Source organism: Macaca nemestrina, chromosome 7, assembly GCF_043159975.1.
Source record: "Macaca nemestrina isolate mMacNem1 chromosome 7, mMacNem.hap1, whole genome shotgun sequence".
Lineage (NCBI taxonomy): Eukaryota > Metazoa > Chordata > Mammalia > Primates > Cercopithecidae > Macaca > Macaca nemestrina.
In genome coordinates, this window is record NC_092131.1 from 11,886,131 (window position 1) to 11,912,431 (window position 26,301).

A 26,301-nucleotide genomic window follows, 5' to 3' on the forward strand; every position below is an offset into this window, starting at 1 on the left:
TCCCTTCCATGTCCCTCCGCGATGGCTTCAGATTTGGGGGAAGCTATGAGTTTGCCCAGTGTGTGTTCATGGTCTCTACTAAATTAGAAAGGAAATAAGACAGGGCATGCTGGAGCTGTGGGAAAGAATGTCACTGCTCTGTTCAACATTGAACAGGCAGCTTTATTTCCAGGCTGTGGATTAGGACAACCTGGAAGAACCATCCCGGGAGCAGAGGATTGGAAAGGCACTTTCCCCCTCAATACATGTCAAATTCATATACTTGAAAAATCACTGAGGCTTCTACAGTCCACACAAAACAGTCTTTGTTTAACAGCATCACGTTCAGTTTTTTAAAAAATAAATAAATAAATAAACACTACGTATAGGCAAAGGACTGACATTGAAATGCTTTATATCCCACAATGTTGAAAGAAAAGACATCGAGTATTTTTTTCCATTGCACCTTTATTGTTTATTCTGTTCAATGTTCAGAATTTTCATACAGACTTTCTAGAATCACATAGAGCCTACTGAGTAGCTCCTTTCCCCTGACATTGCTTTATTTCTAACCAGCCTCCTCTCATCCCTTGTCCTTAGTGTATGATATTCTGCTAGTGTCCAAGGAGTTCCCAGGGTTGTTTTTACAGGGGAGGGAGAAGGGTGTTCGGTGGTATTCCTGCGGCTTTCTCTCCTCTCCACCTCCTCTCTTGTTCAGCAGCCTCCAGACCCCCAAGGGCTAAGGAATCAGACACATTGGGTTTGGATCCTGACTCCACTAGGAGCAATGTGATCTCAGGGACATTTCTTGATCTCTCTGAACCATTTTTCCTTCTTCTACAATGTGGGGGAGGAAAACCTCCCTCTCTCACAGGGTTACTATGAGAATCAAATGACTCCAAGTATCCAAAGCTTCTGGCACAGTGCCTGGGCACACAGTATGCCCTACATGCACCTTAGCTTCCTTCCTTCTGGCAGGGAAGAGAAGATATCTGATAAATCAATGCCAGAGCCAGCTGCTCAGGAGCATTTGCTTTATAAAAGAGCCTGGTCCCTTTAATAGAGCCCAAGAAATGACTCTCTAATGATGGAATTTCAGACACCACAGCATGGTTGAGGGAGAGATCTGGAGGCATGGACTACAGAAGCCTCAGAATCATTTGAATCCAGCCAGGCAGACTGCTGCTGCTTCTGCCTAGGGGCAAGGCTGGTGATACAGTCTGGCTGTCACACCACCCAAATCTCATCTTGAATCCCCACGTGTTGTGGGAGGGACCCAGTGGGAGGTAACCAAATCACGGGGGCAGGTTTCCCATGCTGTTTGCATGATAGTGAATAAGTCTCACGAGATCTGCTTTAAAAATGGGAGTCTCCTTGCACATGTTCACTTTTCTTGTCTGCCACCATGTGAGACGTGCCTTTCACCTTCCACCATGATTGTGAGGCCTCCTCAGCCACGTGGAACTGCAAGTCCAATAAACCTCTTTCTTTTGTAAATTGCCCAGTCTTGGGGATGTCTTTATCAGCAGTGTGAAAACAGATGAATACAGCTGGCAATGGCAGAAGGAATACTAACCCCCTCTTTTAGGCCATGTCACTGCAGCCAGGCAAGGGCCCATTTCAGGGAGCCAATTTGTTTTTATGCACCCATCCCTGCCAGAGAGGAAGTTGCTTCACGTGGGTGTAAACCAGGGGCTTTAAAAATGCAGCAGTCCTTTAGGGCAATCATTAAATCCCCTCCTTATGCCCCTGAAAAGTCACTTGTCACAGGGCTGTCCTCACAGCCTGAACCACCATGAGCTCTCATGGGGGAGTTCTTGTGTCATTTACACCCCACCCACTTTTGAAGAGGATCCCAGGTATCTTGCCAAGGAAGGAGTAATGCACCTAGTTCTGACCTTTCCGCCTTGTTCTTCCCAACTGTCACGGTACATGACCACTAAAATCAAAATCTGATAAACAAATGGTGACAAGAATGAAACAATAACCCTGCCAATAAGAAGCTGAATATTCTGTTCAAAAGTTCATCTGCAAATACAGCCACACTCTTCTTCCTCAACGGTAGTCCTTTTAATTTTAAGCTGATCTATCACTCAGCCCTTATTCATGCATAATTCTCAGTAAAGATAGGGTGCATCTAAGGTCTGCATGCCCACAATCGTTTGATATCTCCGAGAGAACAACAAAAAGTCACTCAATAGACAATCTTGAAACATGCACCAACCAAAACCATGGCTGGTAGTATGGGAAAATGTCCTTCAGACCAAAGAGGCAGAGAGACAGAGAAGGAGAGAGAGAGAGAGAACAAGAGCGCAAAAGTAAAAGATTCGAGACGAGACAAGAGGACTAGAATGGCTCCACAAGAGAACACCTGCAGTTGGGGGAGGAAGGGACAAAGCAGATAAAACCAAGGAAAGCTCTATGGATCTGGGAGTGCCTTTCCAAGTATTTGGTTCATGCTAAAAAATAGAGCACATTTATTAAAAATATATATTTATAAACCTTGATATGAACAGATACACACATCAAGCCAATGAAAAAAGAAAAATAAGTTATCTCCCCGGTATCAAATAGTTAGACACTTTTGATGAATGGGATGCTTGTCAAAGGGCTGCCCCTGTGGTTTTTCCACTAAATAGCTCGTCAAGTGAAGATGAAACACTTGTCCTGGGAGACACACATCTGAGCCGTGTCCGCCCTATTCATCTTTTCAAATATGTGATATCCGTCAGCGATCTGGAATAATGAATTTCTGCACCCATCCGCTCACCGATGGTGTCAGAGGCTGGTCGTCCAAGCATTCTTCTGGGCCCCCTGCCAAAGACGTTGAGTTCCTAGTGCTGTGAATGAGTTTTGTTGGAATCATTGTGCTTTAGTGTCTGCTCCCTGCAGCAGGATCGGTCTATTTGTGTGACCTTCTGTAAAGTCTGAAGGTGAATTTGATTGGGTGGTGTGGGTGGGTCAAGCCTGCTGGTTCTCGCAGGGTCTGGTCAGTGATACGCCGACACGCAGGACTTCCGTCTCTGGCCATCCCGAGGCCTCTGAGGACGCTCTGGGCCATTCACAGGGTGGTGTATATGTAGACAAATATGATCACAATCAGGTTCAGAATGGTCCCAATAATCCCCAGCATTGCCAAGACACTCTCCTCCTTACTTTCTTTTTCTTGACCTCCTCTGTCTTCATCATTTCCACTCGTGATTACCATCTTGGTTGCAAATGTCTTTATCTTCCTCACCAGGCTAACCTGTAATTGGAAAGAGGCAGCACAAAAGATGATCACTTATAAGCACGCCCTCCATAGCCAGGCAGATCTGCAACGGGTGGTGATCTGCTTGCAGGTCAGACCATGCTGGGGGGATGACAAATCACACAAGGATCCTATCTTGGGACACCTTGCTCTTGGCCATGGGAAAATGGCAGAACACGGCTAATCGGTTTAGAAGATGAGCGTCCTGACACTGGTACAGAGAGAGGAGCCTAGGAGTCTACCCGGGCACCACCCACTTTGTTGAGCTGGTTTTCCCCCTTTCCCTTGAAGGAGAAACTGGGTCAGCTGCACTGCAGTGAAACTAAGGTCTGTGCCCTCCGTCCTGGTGGTGGGAATTTCACACACTCTCACATATCAGGTTACACCCAAGAAATGTGCTGTCCTGAGTATCCACGAAGTGTGTAGCGGGCATCACAGTCCTACCATGCTAAAGCTCTGACTGCGGTGTGGGTAGGGATGGTTGGAAGCCAGGGAAGGTGATTCATGGAGACCAGGCAGGATGGTAAGGGGTCTACACACAGTGTGGATGACTAGTACCATGAGAAATTATCATAATCTCTGGTAGAAATAGATATTGCTACAATCATTCCAGAAGATTTCCTGGCATTAGCCAGAAAAGTGAAAAGACATATTCTACCACTGGACACCTGCTCTGCCAGGCGTGTACCCTAGAGAAGGCCTCGCTTCTGTGCACCTGGAGACATAGACAGGACTGCTCCCATGGGCTTCATCTGCCATAGCAGAGAACTGGAAGTTACCCAGATACGCACCAAGAGGAGAGCAGATGAACATGTGGTGGTCAATCTCTACAATGGAATATTATATGATGGTGAAATGAATGAATTACAGCTACATGCAACAGGAAGAACAAAGCCCAGACACTTAACGGAGGGAAAAAGCACATGGCAGAAAAATTTGTGCAGCACCATTTGATTCATAAAGGCTCAAAACAGGCAAAACCAAGTTATCTATTGTTTTAGAGATGAGCTCTTTGATTTTCATAAAAAGTAACGCAATGATTAGCATCAAAATGACTAGTGTAAAACTCAGGACAGTGGCTTTCTCCAGGCAAGAGCGGAGCAGGCTGCCATGAAGGAGGGGCACCAGTGGCCTTCAGATACTAGTCATCTGCCATCTGTTATGCTTTAAACTGTTCCTTTAAACTGCTGGCATATCTTCCAGCTACTCTCTTTGTATGCATGATACATATTGCAATAACCAAAATAACTTTTTATTTTCGAAGACAAAAAACATGGCCATCCAGGAGGCAGACTGGGCAGTCAAAGCCTTCTTTTCCACCAATTGCTGGTCCAAACCATAACTAAAATAGGACTAGTGTGTGTGGTGGTGGCGGCTCGTCCACTTGTGATGTGATGTGCACCAGACCAGCCCATAGCTACATTTCCTCCATTGGAGGGCTGCACCTTTAGAGCCAGAAGGCTTTTCATGCTTCAGGGTTTGATGATGGTTAAATCTGTGTGTTGGCTTGACTGAGTCATGCATGCCCAGATAGTTGGTCAGGCATTATTCTGGGTGTGTGTGTGTCAGGATGAGATTAACATTTGAGTTGGGAGACTGAAGAAATCAGACTGTCCTCCTACATGTGGGTGGTGATGGACCAATCAGCTGAAGGCCCGAATGAAACAAAAAGGCTGACATTCCCCCAAATTCCTCCTGCCTGCCTGCCTTCAAGCTGGGACAATGGCTTTTTCCTGCCTTTGGACTGGAACTGTCGATTTTCAGGCAGCTCTTCCTGGGCCTGGAGCCTGCAGGTCTTCAGATGGAACCACACCACCGGCCATCCTGGGTCTCCTGCTTGCTGACTCACCCTGCAGATCTCAGGCCTTGCTGGTCTCCGAAATCACATAAGTCAATTCTGTATAACAAATCTCTTCATACACACCTATATATATCTTACTGGCTCTGTGTCTCTCATTCGAATGCTGTCTCAGGACACACATCCAGGAAGGATCACAAACGGGAATCCAGGAACGTGGGAATGTGAAACGAAATGGGAAATGAAATGTCTGCATGCCCCGCCCTCCGTGCACATGAGCCCCGAGAGGGCTGGGTCGCTCGCACCTTACAGAGCGGCTCTGGATCCGGAGGACAGTATATGTGAATGAACATCTGTACGAAGGAGAGGCAAGCACATCAGTGAAGAATGGAGGAACTGATGCAACACAAAAATGTGCATAAGTGAACAAAGGAACGCCCTAAAGGCAAGTTTCATACTCCTCACAACTTTGGTTTACTAGACAGACCTACAGTGGTTTTCTACTCCCATAGCTCAGTTAGGGAAAGCTTCTAGTTGGATTCGTTTGGTTTTCCTGCTTTTTCTCCCCTCGTATGCTTTTCATGATGTATAGTAAACATACAGGAAAGTCCACAAAGTGTGTACAGCTTGATACATTTTCATATCTGTTTAGCACCGAGATAAAGAAACAGAGCCTTCCAGCACCCAGGGGCCTCCCACAGTGCCCCGTCCAGTCACTATCCCTACCTCCTGAAAACCATTAATGTGGCTTCTAACACCATTGATGAGTTTTGCCTGGTTTTGAATTCTATGTAAATGGAATCATACAGTATGTCCTCTTTTGAGTCTGATTTCTTACTTTCTACACTGTGTTTGTGAGATTTGCTCACGTCTTTGTGTATAGCTGTGGCTTATTGACTCTCATATGTGAACAGTATTCCACTGGATCACTACACCCAAAATTTATGTCTCTATTTTGTGGCTGATGGGCATGTTCGTTGCTTCAAGTTTGGGGCTATTATGAATAATGCTGCTATGAACATTCTTGTACGTATCTTTGGGCAAGCATATACATACATCTTTCCCAATATTTCATATGAAGTTTTTTTAACATACAGCAAATTTGAAGGAATTTTACAGTGAGCACCCATAAACTCACCATCTCAAATCCATCACTAACATGTTCCCATACTTGCTTTGTCACATATCTGCCCATTCCTTATTCATCTATCTTCTTTTTTGGGTGCACTTTAAACTACATATATCATTATTACTCTTACTATTATCATTATTATTTTAAGACAGGCTCTTGTTCTTTTGCCTAGGCTGGAGGGCAGTGGTGTGATCACGGCTCTCTGCAGCCTTGACTGCCTGGGCTCAAATGATCCTCCTGCCTCAGCCTCATGAGCAGTTGGTACCACAAGTGTGCACCACCATGCCCACCTAATAAAATTTCTTTTTGTAGAGACTGGGTCCCACTATGTTGCTAGGCTGGTCTTGAACTCCTGGGCTCAAGCAATCCTCCTGCCTCAGCTTCCCTAAGTGCTGGGATCATAAGTGTGAGCCACCATGCTTGGCCTAAATTGCAGATATTATTTCATTTGCCCTTAAACACAGAAGCATGCTGCATGTTTTAACTACAGTTCAGTATTTATTTACAGTTTTCTCTTTTAATGTAAAATTCACATGTGCATTTCCTATTGACTACATACATACCTAGAAAAGGAGCTGCCAGGCACAGGGTATGCATATGTTTGACGGTAGTGGATACTGCTAAACAGCTTTTCAAAGTGGTTGTGTCTGTTTGCTAGTTTGTAGGTGTTAGTGGATCCCCTCTTTTTATTTTGGCGACTCCATGGCTCAAACTTTGCACAAAGTCATGAGAAGTTGGTTGTAAGAACCTTAGAAATCCACTCCCTTCACTGCCCTGGACAGATGTCTATCCAAGCACTAGTCATCTCTTTAATGGAGTCTCTGGTTTATCATTCATCTTCTTAGAAAGACTGCAAGCCCTTAGAGGAAGGACTTTCGAATCCCCACCTCCAAGTATAGGGCCGGGCATGGAGCAGGAACTTAAGAAAATTGAATGAGTGAATGAATGAGTGACTGAATGAATGAGTGGGTGCTCTGGGGCAACCTGGCATCTCCCAGTCTCTGCAGGCCAGGGAATAGATGGCCAGGGTTGGTTTAAGAAGATGCAATTAGTGCTGCCTTTATAACCAAAGACCCATCATCACAGTCAGTCAAGCAAAACAAAGTGCCTGTCATGGAGGCTGCTTCGTTTCAAGGCTTAATTTAGCCTCTTTCCTGAGTTAACCCGAGATAACTCTGACTCAGGAGGAAGTGGAGGGGAATAATCAGGTCAGCTGTGTTTACTTTCTGAGGACTCTGAAGCAAACAAAGACCTAGAAGAGACCTTCTCCGACTCACAGAAGAGTTGCATCTTAAGCATCTGTTTCCAAGTTGCTTAAGTCGTCAACTTGGAAACTTGAATTCCCCTGTAGACACCATGTTAGGAGTGTGGCTTGATTCCCAGGGGAGTTACTGAGGGCTTCCTTAAATGGAGTGGTTAGAATATTGTTTTCTTTGGAAAAAGTTGTCTGGCCAGGGTCTGGAGGATGAACAGTGATGGAGGATACTCACAGAATCCAGGAGATTAGCCTAGAAACCAGAGCAATGATAGAGATGGGAAAGGAAAACAGAAACAAGAAGCAACAACTATAATAATAATTGCACATTTTTAAATGAATTAGACAGTGCAATGAGAATGTTTGTAACTCAATGGATAGATGCTTGAGGGGATGGATACCCCATTCTTCATGATGTGTTATTTCACACTGTGTGCCTGTATCAAAACATCTCAAGTACCCCATATATATATATATACACCCACTTTGTAGCCACAAAAATTAAAACTTAAAAAATAAAAGTAAAAAAATTTATAAAAAACAACAAGCAAAGGCTGGGATCAGTCATTGTCTGACATAACGTCTGCTAAAAGGTATAGATATTCATTTATCAACTCAATCATTTACTCATTTCTTCCTGCCAGGGGCTGGGTGGAGGGGGAAGTGGGGATTGGCTGATAATTGTAAAAGCGTCTCTTTTTGGAGTAATACAATATTCTAAACTTAGATTTTTAGTGATGGTTGCACAACTCTAAATACACTCAATATACTAAAGTCATGAAACCGTACACTTCCAATAGATGAATTTTGTGGTTTGTGAATTATATCTCAATCAAGATGTTCATTTTTTAAAAACAGTATTTGCAATAGAATCTGAAATATAAAGTGCCCAGAAATAAATCTAATAAAGAGGTGTGAAATTTTTATAAAGAATATTATAAACTTTACTGAAAGACATAAAAGCAGACCAACATGAAAAGGAAGATATACCATCTTCATGGAATGCCACCTTCAATATGCAAGATTCAATATCCTAAAAACATCAGTTTTTCCTAAAGTGTTCTATAGGTTTGTTGTAGTTCCAGTCAAAATGTCTACTGGGTTTTTGGTGTTATTTGATAAGTAGGTTCTAAAATGTCTATCAAAGAGCAAATGGATAATAACAGCTAATACGTTTACTAAAGAATAAGGTAGGGAAATCTGCCTCATAAGACATCAATATGTCTTAGGTCTAAGGCTTATACAAGCCTTAGACAAATAGGCCAAAGAAACAAAAACAAAGTCACACATACATGGACACTGCTGATCCACAGGGGAAAATGGGTCTTTGATGAGCAATGTTGGAATAACTGAGTATCTGTATGAAAGGATAAATGAAATCAAACTAGTAGCTCATCCATTCCAGAAGGATTATAGATAAGAATAGAAAGAGAACATTCAAAACTTTTATAAGGCAATATAAAGGAATATCTGTATGACCTTGGGGTAGAGAATGGTATCTTAACAAGACATAAAAGCTCAAACTATAAGGAAATTCGACAACCTTAAATTCAATATCTGTTTATCAAAAAATAAAATATCATCAAAAGCAGAAAGTTAAGCCACAAACTGGGATACATACTACACATCATTCTAGTCTCAAATGAGCAAGAAAATGATAAATATCCAGTAGAAAACTGGGCAAAACAGTGTCCAGGCATTTCTCAAAAAAGTACATAGCCATAAAGAACCTAAACCTCAGTATCAGAGAAATGCCAATTAAAACACAGTGAGCTACCATCAAACAGCCATAAGATTGGCAAGAACTAAAACATCTGACAAGACCACCGAACACAGACAGAGTCTGTAGAGCAGCAAGGACTCTCCAGATACCTATTGCAGGAGTATCAGTGGATACTGTCCCTTTGGAAAACAGGATGGCATTATCTTGTAAAGCCAAACATACTCATACTCCAGTGATCCAGCCATGCCACCTTGAGATACACACCAAGTACACCTGCAAATGCGCAGCAGGGTACATGGATAAGAGCATTTAAAGACAGCAATGTCAGCATAAGCAAAATGCTGAATCCAGCATCGATGGCCATCCTCAGTGGCCTGGATCTACTGTTGTATGTTCTCATGCTGGCATAACACAGAGCGTTGAGGAAAAAATGAAATGCTGCAATGTGTCATCACATGGATGAATTGCAAATACAATATCGAGTGAAAAAGCATGTTGCAAAAGACCACAGAAAGGATGTTCCCACTTAGGTAGGAAGTTCAGAAACAGGGAGAATCTGACAATATTTTATATGGAGGTACAAGTGTGATAAAAACACAAAGAAAAGCAAGAGAATAATAAACCTCAAAGCTAGCGTAGTGGTTCCCACTAAGTGGACAGGATGGAGAGGATGCTCAGGGACTCTCTAAGCCACTGGTAATATTTCTCAAGCTGGTGGTGGATACACGAGCGCTTGCTCTTTCTACTTCCATTCTAAATATGCTTCTCATATCTATTCCATATTTAACAAGTCAATTGCTGATTTAATACTTATTAGTTAACTACATAATTAACAATAAAACAATAATGATATTAAAACAAATAACTAATTAGCAAAAACCATTTTTTAAAAAAACACAGGGTTTTAAAGACTGGGCATATTAAGTGCTGTGCTGAATGCCAAAAGAAACCCTGCATGGTAACCAGGAAGGGAGCCACTTCTCTGGAAAGACACGGTGCCCCTCATGAGCACCCCTACTGTGCCAAGGCGATGGGCAACTCACTTTCAAGCACAGTTCTCAGCAAGCCAGTCCTCTGCCGGGCTGCTTCCAATGAGCACACTTGAGAGTTTTTAATCATTTGCTTAATTAGGATGCATGTCTTGGAAAATAAACCACATGAATATACAGTGACACAGTGCTGTGTGTGGTCTGGGCCTAGAGGCTGCAGGGCAGCTGGGGAGAGCCCTGCAGGGGGACTCAGGGTTCAGTGTGGAATCCCAGCCGGTCAGGGCTAGAAGGCACCGAGGTCATGGCTCACTGGGCCTGCCCAGCATCCATGGTCTTTCTTTTGGGATCAGGGTCTCGATTTTCCTCTGGAAAATTACCCTTCTCAATGGAGGCTGTCAATCAACCTACCATGGAGATGGGTCTGGATCCTGGCTAAGCCTATAAGATGCTCTCTCTCTGGAGCTTAGTCTTAGGTAGAGTGATAGCAGGTGGGTTAACCGTAAACACTGTCTCATCCTAGCCACGGTGCTGAAATGAGGTTCCATTTGCTGCTGCCGCCTGGATGCCTGGAGCCAGGCTGACTTTTGCCCTTTCTAAAGCTCAGTTCACCATTTCCTTCTATCCCATGAACTACCCCATATCCCTGCAAAAAACAGTGTTTTTGCTTAAGGCAGCTGGAACCCATTTCTTACCAGTATCTGTTGCATGCAACCAAGGAGCTTTTACTTGTACAGAAGGGGTATTCAAGTTTATTTTGTTGGCTTCTTTGAATTCCCCCTAGAAGAATACTCAATGCTAACCAAGCCTCCTCTTGAAGACTTCCCATCATTCTGGAATTTACCACCTCTCAGGAAGTATATTCTACCAGCTGACAGCTCAGTCAGGAAAGCCCTTTACTTTACAACAAAATATTCTCGCTTAGCGTGCACCCACTGGAACTACTTTATAACCAGGAACTAAACAAAAGCAAGTCCTTGTTATCCTCTGCAAGGTAGCACCACGGTTTCTGAAAAACTGATACTGAAGGAATGACAACTCTGGCTTCAGATATAGCTGGGATCCACCTTGTCTCAGTGGTTTATCAGCTATGTGACTGGGGCAAGCTGCTTCATCTCTCTGAGCTTCAGTTTCCTCATCTATAAAGTAGGGATAATAGCTTGTAGGATTAAAGATACTAGGTGTAAGTCTCCTAGCTTGATGAATGGCGGCCACTACGATTAAGTGGTGATGATGATGATGATGACAATGATGATGACAGGCTCATTCTCATGGACTTCACAAGCCCTTTTGTCCAGCTAAGCACCTTCTGTTCCCTACTTGTCCACATAGCCACTCCTAATCATGATCCCTTCTCCTGGGAAGGCCCACCCTAAAAATCACAGCACGCACAAGGAAAACATTATTCCAGGGAAAGTTTTTTGAGCCCAAAATGGGCAGGATTGTCCTCTCCCTCCTGGATGTGGCACATCCATGGATGCTAATAAGAACACCTCACTTTGGGGCCCCCACAGCATGCCGTGACTCATGATGCTGCAAAGCCAAATTGCTCCCTCCTGTTCATGGAAGGTGAGCATTTTTAACCCAAGAATAGGACTTAGTATTTACATTACAGTCCAAGGGGCTGACCTCTATCCACTGTGCCAATCTGTTGAGTTCACCTTGGTTCCCAGATGATTGTCTTCCTACATAGTCACTCTCCTCCCAGCTTCATCCACACACAGGATATGCACACTCTCCATACAGCTGTCTAAATGACTCACCTTCCAGTTTTTGACTAGGTTTCCAGCTTGATACCAGCTAGCTCGTTAGCACTCTTCCAAGGCTGTCAATTGGTTACTATTTGCCTTCTCCTCTGGCCGACATTTCTTCAAGGTTGCTATAAAGTCCACCTAGCGGCCGGGCATGGTGGCTCACGCCTGTAATCCCAGCACTTTGGGAGGTGAAGGCGGGCGGATCACAAGGTCAAGTGATCGAGATCATCCTTGCCAACAGGGTGAAACCTCACCTCTACTATAAATACAAAAATTAGCTGGGTGTGGTGGCCTACACCTGTAGTCCCAGTTACTCGGGAGGCTGAGGCAGGACAATTACTTGAACCCAGGAGGCAGAGACTGCAGTGAGCCAAGATCGCACCACTGCATTCCAGCCTGGTGGCAGACTGAGACTCTGTCTCAAAAGGAAAAAAAAATTCCATCTAGGACTTAGAGGTCTCTAGGTTAGTGACCCTGCTGGACAGACCATGGCTGAGCAATATCCAAGATGCTGGGTCCTGGCACCCTCTGCAGCCTCTATTTGCTGGTGAAGTTTCCTCTTTATTACTTCTCTAGACCAATTTCTCAGAGCCAATTCTAAGAAGTGGAGTTCGTCCCTTGCCAAGTCACTCAGTGATCAATAGTAAACTGGGGAATGAAAAATTCGTGTGATTACAACTCACTGATGCATTACCTGGCAGTTGAAAATGATGGTGACCATTCTCAGCAAACTAACACGGGAACAGAAAACCAAACACCGCATGTTCTCACTCATAAGTGGGAGCTGAACAATGAGAACATATGGACACAGGGAGGGAACATCACACACCGGGGCCTGTAGGGGAGTCAGGGACAAAGGGAGAGAGAGCATTAAGACAAATTCCTAATGCATGCGGGGCTTAAAACCTAGATGATGGGTTGATAGGTGCAGCAAACCACCATGGTACATGTATACCTATGTAAATAACCTGCAGGTTCTGCACATGTATCCCAGAACTTAAAGTAAAATTAAAAAAAAAAAAAAAAAAGAAAGAAAATGATGGTGACAAAGACCATGTGGTAAAAAAAGGAAGATGCCTGGCTAGGCAAGGTGGCTCACGCCTGTAATCCCAGCACTCTGGGAGGCCAAGGTGGGTGGATCACGAGGTCAGGAGATCGAGACCATCCTGACTAACACAGTGAAACCCCGTCTCTACTAAAAATACAAAAAATTAGCCGGGCGCGGTGGCAGGCGCCTGCAGTCCCAGCTACTCGGGAGGCTGAGGCAGGAGAATGGTGTGAACCCGGGAGGCGGAGCTTGGATTGAGCCGAGATCGCGCCACTGCACTCCAGCCTGGGCGAGACAGCGAGACTCTGTCTCAAATAAAAAAGGAAGATGCCCACGATGTGATAAGGGGAAAAACACAGGATATTAAAATTCAGTTCTACTTATGACTGCAAATAATTTTTTTATTATTTAAATAGTTTATTTTTGTTACTGATGGGAATATTTTCTCAGTAAGTTCAAACAATGTTATCACAGAGAAGGATAAGCTAATGTTATATCTAGAACAGTTAGTACAGCATTATCTTGAAATTTCAGGGGGAAAAAGTGGTTGACTGGAACTTCATCTATCTTTTTAACCAAACAATGTTAAAATGAACACATTTGAACAGAAAAATGTTATCTAGTTCTTTTATATTTCAAATGTAAAATACTTTAATAGAGAAAATTCCATTTTTCTGCATCTATTTAGACAATATTACAATAAAAGGCAGTGTGGAATGCAGAATGTAGCTAGTGAGAATATTAGATAATGTAAATTTAAGAAGAAACTAGCTTTTCCATATTAAATAAAATCAATCATCACATAAATTCAACATGATTACAGGGACTAAAGTAAAAATACAAAGTACAATATAGTGCAAGTAAGATTTTTAAAACTTACTTGTCTAGGAAAAACATGCTGGGGGAAAAAATCAGAAATGTTCTATAACAGAGTTGATTATGTTAATTTACTTTTATCACGTTCAAAGCAATCAATATATAAATAAATAAAACTACGAAGACTACGAGTGCTTCTGTTTTCCAACAATCCTCGAAGAACCTCACCAGCCAAGTGACGAGAACAATGCCAGCGTGCAAGGAGAAATCTTGGTGTCAGTATCTCTCTGCTTGAGAGGCTGGAACTTGAAAACCAAAAGGGATCATTGCTGTATGTGAAAAATGACAAATGAGAGAGGTTCTGACAGCTTTTCTATAATACAGCAGAGATGTTCAGGCTGAATGCGAGTTGACTTTTGTGTCATTTAATTCTAGTACCAACTTGTTTGTCAAAATAATGCCAGTCTCAGAACTAAATCTGTGCTCCCTGATGTGCTAAAAGGTACCAGACATTCCGGAAAAGGAAGACAGGGACTATTCTATCCAAATTCTTTCCATCACTTGCTGCCTGCGTTCAATGGAGTGGCTCTGGCTCAATTGTAATTCTGAGTGTTTCTCCATCTTGAGAACATTTCCATATTTTGGAGCGGGGAAGGTTCACGCTGATCCTATCTACAAGGACAAGCTCCTGCCTAGAAATTTAGCATCACTGTTTGACAAATCTAGCAGATGAGGCCAGAGCACAGAGGAAGTATCAACTTCTCCCCTCGAGGAAGAGACCTCAGTGGTCACCTAAAACACAGCCACCCAAAGCAAGGGGCATATACAAATGGAAGACGAGAGCTCTGGCCTTCAACGAGCTCATAGCCCAAGGAGGGGAAAACAAAAATTGATCACTATGGTGATGAGGGCTCAGGGCACTGCAGAGAGGGCACACAGTGAACTGTCCCCAGAAGATAGAAGGTCTGAGCGGAGACATCAAAGGCCAGTAGGACCATCTCAGCTGATGGTGGGAGAAGGGCACTGAGGCAGGGGACTGGCAGATGCAAAGAAAATGTGCAAGTATGGAATGCTACATCAAGGAGGACTGGCACAGCAGCATGGTGAGGGGGTTGTCCTAAGAGCTGAGGCTGGAGGAGGAAGCAGGGACTAGAACAGAGGCCTTTGTAAGTCATGCAAGGCACTTGTGGAATTTATTCATTAGATGCAATGTATACATGGATGTTCAATTCCTGTTTATTTTCTCAATCACACATATACACTATGTATACTCTTATATGCATTAGATACTTTATATTGAATTTTTGAAACTCACTTGGCTCCTAAAATCAAACCACAGAAAGTAAAATGGGTAACCGGCTCTCCAGGACTAAATGTCTGGACAGGGTGGTTGCCAGCTCTGGCAACATTCCACAGTTGCCTTCCAGGCTTTCAGGAAATGAGCTGGGAGTCTCTGAGTGACAGAGTCTGAACCCAGGCAAGGTCTTCATCAGGGGCTGGGCAAGAGTTTTCCAAAGGACAAACTCCTCCACATGTGCCCATGCCCAGCACAGGCAGCCACAGAATGGTGTGGCTGTCATCAGACGGCCACTCAAGGGAGATGGCAGCCAGGCCATCTCTGGTGACAGGAATTACTCCCAGGAGTTCCAAAGGACCGCTGAAGAGATAAAACATCTGTAAAGCATTTAGTCTGATCAACGAAGGTTCACAATGATTAGCATTAATTACAGTGCTTCCCCTCCCTAATTGCAAAGATGTTGCTGGATCTGGCTTTGTACTTGGTATCTGTCATGATGGGGCCAGTAGCTACTATCCAGCCACACATGATGATAAAAGTCATAGCTACTAATTACTAAATACACAGTTCCTCCATCCATCCACCCACTCAACAAATATTTATTTAGTATTTACTCTATGCTGGCCCCATTCTATTTTGTTTTTTGGAGATGAGGTCTCACTCTGCTGCCCAGGCTGGTCTCAAACTCTTGGGCTCAAGTGATCTGCCCACCTCCACCAAATGTTGGGATTACAGGAGTGAGCCACCATGGCCAGCCAAGACCCTATTCTAGAGACACTGCGACAGCACAGACAAAAATAAGCATTATCTGCATTTTAGAGATAAGGAATTGATACTTAAAATAATTAGTGAACCTCTGCAACATTCCAGGAAGTTTGTAGGTACTAGGGATATGGCAGTGAAAAAAGTAAAGAAATGATCATAAACTAAGTTGCAACTTAAATCATGCAGCCGACATGACTCCCAGGTATTGCCCATCTCCTGCCTGCCCTCAAATGCCCACCACATTCCTGTCCCACCACCGCCTGCTGTGGCTTTAACCTCTGTGCGTTTGTTCACATGCTCTTCTTGGCTTGGATAACTATTGCTGGCCCTCTGAGGCTCAATTCCATTGGTAGTATTTCCTAGGACCCCGTCTTCGGATGTCTGGGCAACTCCTGCCCTATCCTGTGTCCATCTCTTGATTTGAGTCTTTCCCCCACTAAACTGAGCTCCTTTGGAGGGTCAGGCCTGGGTGGGTCTGATTCACCTCCCTGTTCTTTGGCCCCTGAGCCCGGCCTGGGGCAGCCACGGTGTTCTGTACTGAGAGTGAGTGCATGCATTGGCTCACTCTGAGAGGCAGCTGAGACAAGGGGCAGGGACAGCCTAGCCCAGCCCTCCAAGCTGGACTTCCCTATAAAGAGATGGCAGCGGCCGGGCATGGTGGCTCATGCCTGTAATCCCAGCACTTTGGGAGGACAAGGCAGGCAGATCACAAGCTCAGGAGATCAAGACCATCCTGGCTAACATGGTAAAACCCCGTCTCCACTAAAAATACAAAAAATTAGCTGGGCGTGGTGGCGGGCGCCTGTAGTCCCAGCCACTTGGGAGGCTGAGGCAGGAGAATCACTTGAACCCGGGAGAAGGAGGTTGCAGTGAGCCAAGATCATGCCACTGAACCCCAGCCTGGGTGACAAAGTGAGACTTCATCTCAAAAAAAAAAAAAAAAAAAAAAAAGAGATGGCAGCAAGGATAACCTTGTTTATTTTCTTTCTCCCCCTGAAGTCTGATGGAAAGGAGGGATTAGTTTACTGTGTGTTGAGTGAGAAAAGTTTAAACACTGATCTAAAGAGAGAAAAAACAGCTCCCTGTACTGACACTTAAGGGTAAATTAATCAGTAATTCCTTTGCTCAATGAGAACACGTTTTTCAGTTGTGGGAAAGGTTAATTCTATTAGTCTAGACTTCCTTGAGGAACGCAAGTCACCAGGTATCTCTGAGGCAAGGATGCTTCAATAGTGGAGATGAGACACAGGCCTATGGAGCAGACCTCCAGCCCAGCAACGTCACCCCCCGCCTGCCTGCCACTTCCACCGGGCCATGGACCCCACTTGCCAGGGAGACTCTACCTCCAATTCCCAGGACTAACAAGGAGTAGGGGAAGGACCCAGGGATTTGGGTTCCAGGTATGGCCTTCAATGAGCTGTGTCACCTAAAATACATCAACCTCCCTCTCTGGTCCTCATCCATAATGGATTCATGATGGGCTCAAATTGGGTGATAGCCAAGGCCTCTTATGGTTCCAATAGTGTACATGGAGAGGGGAAGAAGGCCATAATCTGAGGAAACTTAATTTGAGACTCTGTGATCCCAACTAACTCTGTGACCAAGGGAAAATCTCTTAACTTCTCTTTGCCCCAGTTTCTTTGCCTCTAAAATGGAGCCAACAGTAGAGTAAGCCCCGATTCTTCATGAGGTTGTTAGAGGACAAAACAAGGCGGCGTATATGAGAGCCCTCAGTAAGCTGTCAGGGAGAGACCAGCATCTGCCCTTCCTCGATGCTGAGAGGACAGATGGGAGGACGCACTTTGCCTGACAGATCATTGCCTGGTGAGAAAGAGCCTCCATCAGAGTGATGGCAGTGGCAGGCCATCTGGAGCGGCTGAGTAGGCAGGAGCCCCACCCCACTGGGTGCTGCTGCAGCTGCCCAAACCATGGCTGCAGACTCAGGCCTCCCTGCACTCCTGGGGACCTGGGAAGTCACCCCTGCCCTCACAGCCTTGGAAGTGCCTCTTCCCACTGTCTGACTTCTCCCTGCTGTTGGCATCTGCTCTGATCTTAGAGCAAAATTGGGACCTGGGTGCCATGAACAGCATCAGGAGGCAGGCAGATTCCTGAGCAGAAGGAGGTGGGTCCCTAGGAAGGCCCCACCTTAAGGCCAGGGAGGGCCTGAAGGCTGGGGACCGGGCTGCCAGTCCTGCAGATCGAACTGGGGACTTGTGGTGCCTTTTCCTGGCCCACCCATGACTGCCCATGGACCAACTGGCACACACTTCCTCTCCTCTGAGGTCCATAAAAGCCCCAGGGTCAGCCAGAGCAGGGCAGAGGATGGAGAGGACAGAGAGACCACAGGAGGACCAACTGCAGAGAGGATCTATGTTCTCTGCTGAGGGCTTCAGAGATCTGCAGAGATGTCGAGACTCAGCTGCAAAGAGGAGTCACCCTCTCCAGGGCCTCCTCTCAGCTGAGAGCTGAAGAAATGGTGGGACAACCTGCTGGCATAAAGGAGCCACTCACTCCAGGGCCTCTTCTCTGCTGAGAGCTGAACACTCAACGGGATGACCTGCCTACAGAGAGGAGCTACCCATTGCAGATCTCCCCTGAGCTGTTGTAACATTCAGTAAAGCACCTCTTCACCTTGCTCACCCTCCACTTGTCTGCACACCTCATTCTTCCTGGATGCGGGACAAGAACTTGGGCAAAGGCACCACTGGCCACAGAGATTTCTGGCTAGAAAAGCAACATCCTAAAGACCCCATAACAAGAGTAGCAATACCCCCACCTTGCCCCTTATGCTTACCGTTGACTTCCAAAAAGAAACAAACATTTTCTAACCCTTGAAAGCAAAGCTTTCTGGAAACAAAATTGACAACACTTAACAAAACCACATATACATTTCTCTTCCAACTATGCAACTCCACTTTTTAGACTCTACCCTGAAGATAACCTCCAATGCTACAAAAACACACGTGCAAGTTCATCCAATGCAGCATCATTTGTAAATGCAAAAATATGAAAAGCAACCTAAATTCTCAGATATAGGAGATGGGGCTGAAAAAACTACGGCATGTCCACACATAAGAGTACCATGTGGTGGCAAAAAGGAAGGAGGAAGGACCTTATGAATGGACTTGGAGAGATTTCAAGCACCCAATGTTAACTTAGAAAAGCAAAGTGTCAAAGTGCATGCTACACCTCATGGAAGAAAGGGGCTACAACAATGCATGCATGCATCTGCTCACTTGTGCAAAAGAAATATAGGAAAGGTAAACTAGAAATTAAAGAGACAGGTTCCCTAGAAGAGGTGGGAGAGAAAGGGATGCAGAGAAGACGGGGGTAGGATCACGATGGCGAGGACGGGGAGGAAGTGATGCTTCTCTGAGTGTATCTTTTGCTATAGATCTGACTGAGGAGCATTGAGATGTTTAGCATGTCTTTCATATGTCCACACAAAACAATTCAAACCAACCAAGACCTCAAGGAAACCCAGAATGGAATGTAAACATTAATAAGTGGACCAAACTATTACATATAAATAGTATGACTACACTGAAGGGGGTGGAAAAGAAAAGAACTCACGTAAGTAATTTTGGAAAACAGTATTTTGATTGGATAGCATAAAGCTGAAGACAAAACGACTGTACACAAACACTATCACCTACTCAGTAAAATGTGCTTCTCATGGGGGCATGGGTTAACAAATCTGAAACTACTTTAGTGTATACTAGAATTAAATAAATATATTTTAGCTAACAAAAGCTGGGCTTCTTGTTGTTGGATAAAAAAGTTTCAAGAAAGGGAAAAAGTTAAAATGAGCCTTGTGATGTTGGATTAGAACTAGAGATACCAGTATACACACATGGCTTTTAATATACATCCAGGTAGGCGGACACAGAAATACAGATGAGTGTGCACGCGTGGATTAGTGCCTGTCCATGTCATTCCCAGTGATATCCCCTAAAAGGCCTAAAAGCAATGACAGCTCAGTAGCAATAAAGATACCTGGCACCCAAACCTTGGTTTCTCTACGCCATTCTCCAATAAAATGAACCTGGGCTCCTTGGAGAAGTGGCTGATTCCAGAGCTGAGGAAGGGAACATACAAGATAAGCCTTGAACATCTTGTGATACCAGAAAGTTAAGGAAGTGTTCCAAAACAGGTGGGGGTGGAGGGGCTGGTTGAAAACACAAGAGTAAACCTGAAGGAACTTCTAATGGCCAAAGCTGGGACAATTTGAGCAAGAAAATAAATAACTACAGTCTTAGATTATAAATCATAGGATAAAAGAAATGTCTATGAGTTTTTATTGACATAGATAAATAATCGCATAAATAAATGGGGGAGAAAAACCAGTTCTTCCTTACAGTAGAGTTCCAATAAATAAATGTAGGAATACAAAGAGAGAGAAACAGAAAAATCACCAGGAGGCGCTCACAACAGTAATAATTGTTGTGGACAAGATCTACCAATGGATGCTACAACTAATGAGCTCATGTTTGAGGAGAAAGAGATTCACATGGTCTCAAAGTATTTCCTCCAAAGTATTTATCAATTATGAAGAAAAGATAGTAACTTTACAGTGAAGCCTGGCAGACATCCCTTTAACCCAGTGATCGAGGTCAATGTCACCAGTGATGTCCACACCATGAATCCCGATATAGGGCACCAAGGAGATCACAACATCAGCTCTGCAGGATTCTTGCCAAAAATGCACAACCTCAGTCCAAAAAAGTGCTTCAGGCAAACTTAAACTGAGGGACATTCAGCAAAATAACTGACAAGTGTTCTTCCGAAGTGTTAGGGTCATGGAAGACAAAGAAAGACTGAAGAACTGCCCCAGATTGGAGGGGAGTAAGGAGACATGGCGACTGAGCAGTGTGGGATCTGGAACGGGATCCTGGAACGGAAGGACATTCGTGGGAAAGTTGGTGCAATCTGAATCGGTGTGCAATTGAATTAACAGTATTGCACATTGGTAACTTCCTGAATTTGCTGATTACACTCGGGTTATATAAGACGTTCACTGGAGGGGACACTGGGTGCAGAAGCTACTTCTACATTAGCTCAAAATTTTAAAAAGAGGTAATGCTTAAGTCCCTTATTCAACGAGTTCACAAACACTTAGGCCAAACCACCAGGGTCTTTGCTAAGTCCTACTTAAGAATTTGCTCTAGTATCAATCCCTCTAGAGGATGTAGGGAACAGAGGCTAAGGAGTGCTGGATTTGAACCACAGCTTCCAGGGCCCTGGTGGAATGAGTTGGTTTTGGTGACAGGCTCTGGGTCAGTCTTTGGTTACAGAAAACCCCAGAACTGAAGGGAGCTCTGGAACATCCTGCACAGGTCCTCAGCCGGGGCTGGTGTCCTGAGGGGAAGAGGATATAAACACAGGCCCTGCGCGGTACCCAGCCCGGGCAGCCCCTCCACCTCCTGGACTTTCCTCTGCAGACCTTACCTGCCTTGGTTCTCAGCAGCAATCAGGGCCCGAGGCCTGGAAGGGGCTCCCCTCCTCTCTGGGGCTGAGCCTCAAGGGCCCTGGGTTCTGGGAACCCCAGCTTCTGTGTTTCAGAGATGACACCTGGGCTTTACCAGTACACAGCTGTGGCCCACCTCTTAGGACTCGGCCTCTGGCTCAGCTCCTGTCCCAGAAACCTGCTTGGTGACCCTGGCCTGGGTTGTTGACTTTCATGCCTGTCCCTCACCTGCCAGACAGAGTGGTCTGCCCTGCACCTGCCCGGTGGCCTTGGCTGTGCTCCTGAGGCCTGGAGGTCGGCCTGCCTGCCTTCCTGAATCCTTCCAGGGCCCACCTGTCCTCTCCCACTCCCTTCCACCGTGCTCTGCCTATCACCAGCATGTCCTCCACAGGCCTTGAATGTTGACTGCTTGCCTGGGTTCAGTCCGTCTGCCAGAGTGACCTTTTCCCAGATCCCCAAAGAGGCAGGTTCTGGTCTAAGTCAACCACCCAGGCCCCCTAACAGGAGTCAGTGATGGCCTCTGTCTCCAGCAGGATCAAGCAAGGCTCCAGGTTTGTGCTGAGGGACCTAGCAGAACCTATGTTACAGGGGGGTGAACTATTACACATACGTAGCCCTCCAGGATCTGCAAAATCCACCTTGCCCAGCGATGGGGGATTACAGATGGCCACGCCCTGCTTCCAGTCACGAGGCAGGGGTCCATGCTCCCTCCCCTTGGGTGAGAGCCCATGCAGGTTCCTGGGCCAGGTTTACAGCCCAGCAGCTTCCATTTCCTGTGTCTTGGAACACTCCCTCTTCGGAAGCTGGCTGCCATGTCAGAATCCAACTCCCCTGAGGCCACCTGCTGTGAGGAAGCCCCAGTTAGCCAGGTGGAGAGAAACGGGGGCAGAGAAGACCTACAGCCCTGGTTGTGCCAGCCAACCCAGCCCAGTTACCAGCCAGTGGCTCCAGCCCCAGGCACCATCTGTCCACAATACCCAGGAGACCCAAAATGAGAACCAACAGCTGAGTCCAGTCAACCCACAGAACCCCATGAGATAACAACCACCTTCTGTTTCAAGCCACAAGTTTGAGGCTGGCTTGTTACACAGCAGTAGGTAACGAGAACACTGGCTGAAAGAGGCTTTTGTTTGCAATCCTTAAGGAAAAGAAGTTTTTTTTATTTTTTTATGAATGTCATTTTTTTTTCATCTGTAAAGTGGGGAGAATAATTCCACGGGTAACTGAGCAAGAACTGTGTGAGCAGGACAATGCTCGTTTGTGATCTGTGTTGAATGTTTGTTGCTGGTGATCTCAAGGGGTCTCTGGGCTTCTAGCGTGGTCTTCCTGCACAGGGACAATCGTGCTGATGTCATCATCTCTTACTTCCTGCTTGCTGAGTGACCGTGGTCACATTTGAAGCAGTCAGCAGAGCCCCTAGCATTGCTGACTGCTTCCCAGGGGCCAGGTAATGTTCTAAGCACTTTATGTCCATCAACAATTTTAATCCTTGCAACAACAGAAGAGAGGAAGGTGCTATGATCACATTTTATAGATGGGCAAAGTGGAGTCGGCGAGTGGGAGAAACGTCTCCCCATTCCTCGGGGTGTGAGAGAGCTGGGATTCTCTCATTTTCACCAAGGCCATGCTCTGAACGGCCCCACTCTATTGTTTCTGAGCCTCAGTTTCCCTGTCTACAAAATGGAATAGTAACGCCCACCTGATTACTGCTGCATGGATTCAATGGGAAACAGTCATCTTGTTTGGTAGACATTTTTCTCTCTCTCTCCGCTGCTATGTTTTATGGCTCAAAGTTGCAAATAACAGATATTTACTAAGAAAATCTATGTTCTCAATGCTTTTTCAAAGACCCACCCATGAAAGGAGAAAGGTTTCTAAGGAATTCCAGCTTACAGTCCCTGATAGGATCAGAAATAGAAGTTTAAACAATGCAGGGAAATGCAGATCTCCTCCTCTTGGGAAGGTGGAGGTGACACTGTCTCTAGTCTTTGTCCCCAAGGTCCATGCTGAGAGGTTCAAACAGACGATGAAAGGGATGTGGTCAGACTGTCCTTTTACGAAGCAGGCTCCCCCACCACATCCCATGATTACCCAGCACTTGAGCGTCCCCATTTCCAAATGCCCCTGGGGAGATCAGGGTTTGCTAAGGGCACGGAACAGCTCCCATCATTGCGATTTCCTAGCGCTTAGGTCTTGCTGAGCAAATGGCTTGGCCCATGCTAGCCGTGGATCAACAGCCTGTATTTCATGAATATTTTTCTTTGGCGGGCTGCACCCATCTACATTTCACTTACTCAGGAGCATTTGCATTTTAATGTGATTTTTTCCGACATGACTAGACAGCTGGGTGGGTTTTACCATCTTCTGAGATATAAAAATTCTCATCTCTGCATATGGATCCCTCCAACTGTGTTTTGTCCAGGCTGGAAATAGCATCCTTCTGAATGATAACTTTTTGAAGAAACTGCGGCTGACACGCAGGGAGAAGTCAACCTTACAATTTTGATCCAATACATGTCCAGACTAACAGGGGTAAAAAAAAAAAAAAAGACTTGGAAAAAAATGACTTTGCTATAAGGTGTTACACCGGAAAAATATGCATGATACTACTGTTGCTTAGCTATCTAAATTCCTGCTACTCTTCCCTCTCTGTCAATCCCATCACAACTAAAGGACTGAACATTCTTGATCTTTTTTGAAAATACTACCCCAGGGCCTTTACACCGGCTGTCTCCTCTACTGGAACACACTTTGCCCAAACTTTTGCACTGGCTGGCTCCATCACAGCATTCAGATTGCTCAGACACCATGTCCCTGCAGCAAAAGTCTTCCAGGATGCCCTGCCTATAAAGGTCCCCCATTCCCATCCCTCTCCAGCTATGTGCCCTACTTCATCTTCATCAAAGTACCGAAAAAGTCAGATTCCCTACTCCAAAGTATGCTATGTTTTCATTTCTCCTCCCTACTTTGAAGAGAAGCCACTTGACAACAATCATGTCCTTCACTGCAGCCCCTGTGCCAAGAACAATGCTGTATGGCAGAGGCTCAATGAATAAATATCTGCCCATTTTCCAGAAAAGAAAGTTGTAGTTCCCTGGGGTTAAGTAATTTGTCCACGATGGCCCTGCTAGGCGCCAGGGCTGTCAACCCTTGGGGCTGTTCTGAGCCCAAATCCACAAGATTAACTCCTGTGCTCTACATTAGAAAATTTACATCTCCTGCCTCTGTCCCTTAACATCCTTATTACTGGCATCTATATGAGGCCTGGCGCCCAGGAGAGGCTCACAAAATGCTTACAGCAGGAGGGTCTGAATACATGAGCAGAATCCCTGGCCCCCAACTCTCCGGGGAGGAAGAGAATGTTCAGGCTTTTCCAGTCTGACCACTCATTGAACCCTCATTCCCTTCTCTACTAGTTTCACCAGATGGTTGCCCAGATTTCTGCTTGAGCATTTCCGGGGCTGCATGAATCACCTCCCAAAGCAGTCCATAAGCAATGGCTCCTGTCAGCTCTGCTGGTCAGAAAGCTCTTACGCCGAGCCAGACAACAGCACTTGCTTGCTTGCCTGTTAAACACACACCTTCTGAAGCTATTGCCTGGACTGTCTCTTACCCATCTCAAACATTATGCTAGAAAATAAAAGAAAGAAATCTATACATGAGTACTGAAACTAAAAAGCAGGGAAAAATACGCTCTTAAAAAATAGGTAAAGGGAGCAAAATAACTAACCAACTAAATAAACAAAAAAGAAGCAAAAGGCATCTATAAACCACATACCTTCAGTCCTGTCTCACTGCACATAAATGGGCTACATCTTTCCTTTACGAGCCTCTGTTTGCCTGTCCACGAAATGGCAATGTGGAGAAGGTGGCTGCACCCCTTCTAAGGGCATCTGCTTCTCTCCTTTTGCCATGAACTGTTTTTAATGTTCTTTGAAACCCGGCACCACTTGCTCTCCAAACTAGTATGCACTCCAAGGCCAGGTGGAACTGTTGGCCACCTTGTCATAAGCAATGACAGCTAACTTGGATTAAGGCTTACTATGCAACCAGTATGGAGCCCACCTCCTGCCCCAGCTGGCTCATTTACTCCCCAGCACAGACCTAAGAAGGAGGCACTGTGCCCTCACCAGACAAGAAACCCAAATCTTCACATGGCCAAGTCCTTTGCTGCCCTGGACTCCCACCAACGGGGGCCAGCAGCCCTGGGACAGGCCTGGCACTTGTGAGCCTCTGACCCCTGGCTCTTGTTCAAACCATGCCTTGCCCCCTTTACTGGTTCCATCTAATAACACTCAAATTTCTGTCCAGCCTGGCCCTGGTGCCGTCTCTGCACCAGTCTGCCTCAGTTCCCCTGAGCACAATTCATCACTCCCTTCCCCGCAATCACGCAGCCCACTAACTGTACCTCTCAGCAGTGCAGCCTTCCCTCTGCCTCGCAGTGCACCTGTTCACACTTTTGTCTCTCCCTCTGAGCTGCAGGGCCCTTGAGGACAGACACCGCGTCTTAATTGACTCTGCACCCTTCTCACCTCTTGTATTTAAGCACCATTTTATGCTTACAGGAAGATTTCATGTACATCTGCTGAATAAATGAAAAAAAAATAAAGGAATAAAGAAAAGCTCCCAATAAATGGTTCAGTCTCAGATTCCATGTGATCTAAGGAGCATCCCAAAGCTGGAGGGCCGAGAAATTCCTTTGAATGATTTCACTGTTTCTCTCTGCAAGTCGGAATATTCTATAGGAGAAAGTCGCAGGAGCAGAAGAGGAGGGTGACATGAGCTAAAGTATCTATGGTTTAATGGTTTCTTTCACATTTTCCTAATTTTGCACTGCTGTGATCTAAATGTGTCCCCCCAAAATTCATATGTTGAAATCTTCACCTTCAAGGTGATGGTATGAGGAAGTAGGGCCTTTGGAATGAGATTAGGTCATGAGGGTGGAGCCCTCATGAATAGAATTAATGTCCTTATAAAAGGGACCCCAGACAGTTCTCCACATCTCCCTCCACTAGAGGCGAGGAGGCAGCA

The 26,301-nt window shown here is 45.3% G+C and overlaps 1 protein-coding gene across 2 annotated transcripts in view; it reads right to left on the reverse strand.

The window, feature by feature from the left end:
* Positions 1-427: 427 nt before the first annotated feature.
* Positions 428-26,301, reverse strand: part of LOC105467459 (transmembrane neural differentiation associated intracellular calcium regulator) — a 49,537-nt gene continuing 23,663 nt past the window's right edge. For both annotated transcript variants that reach the window (XM_071099646.1, XM_071099645.1), the window contains one exon: positions 428-3,226. In XM_071099646.1, coding sequence (XP_070955747.1) covers positions 3,041-3,187 — 147 coding nt within the window. In that variant the 5' untranslated portion in view covers positions 3,188-3,226 and the 3' untranslated portion in view covers positions 428-3,040. The remainder of the gene's footprint in view (positions 3,227-26,301) is intronic.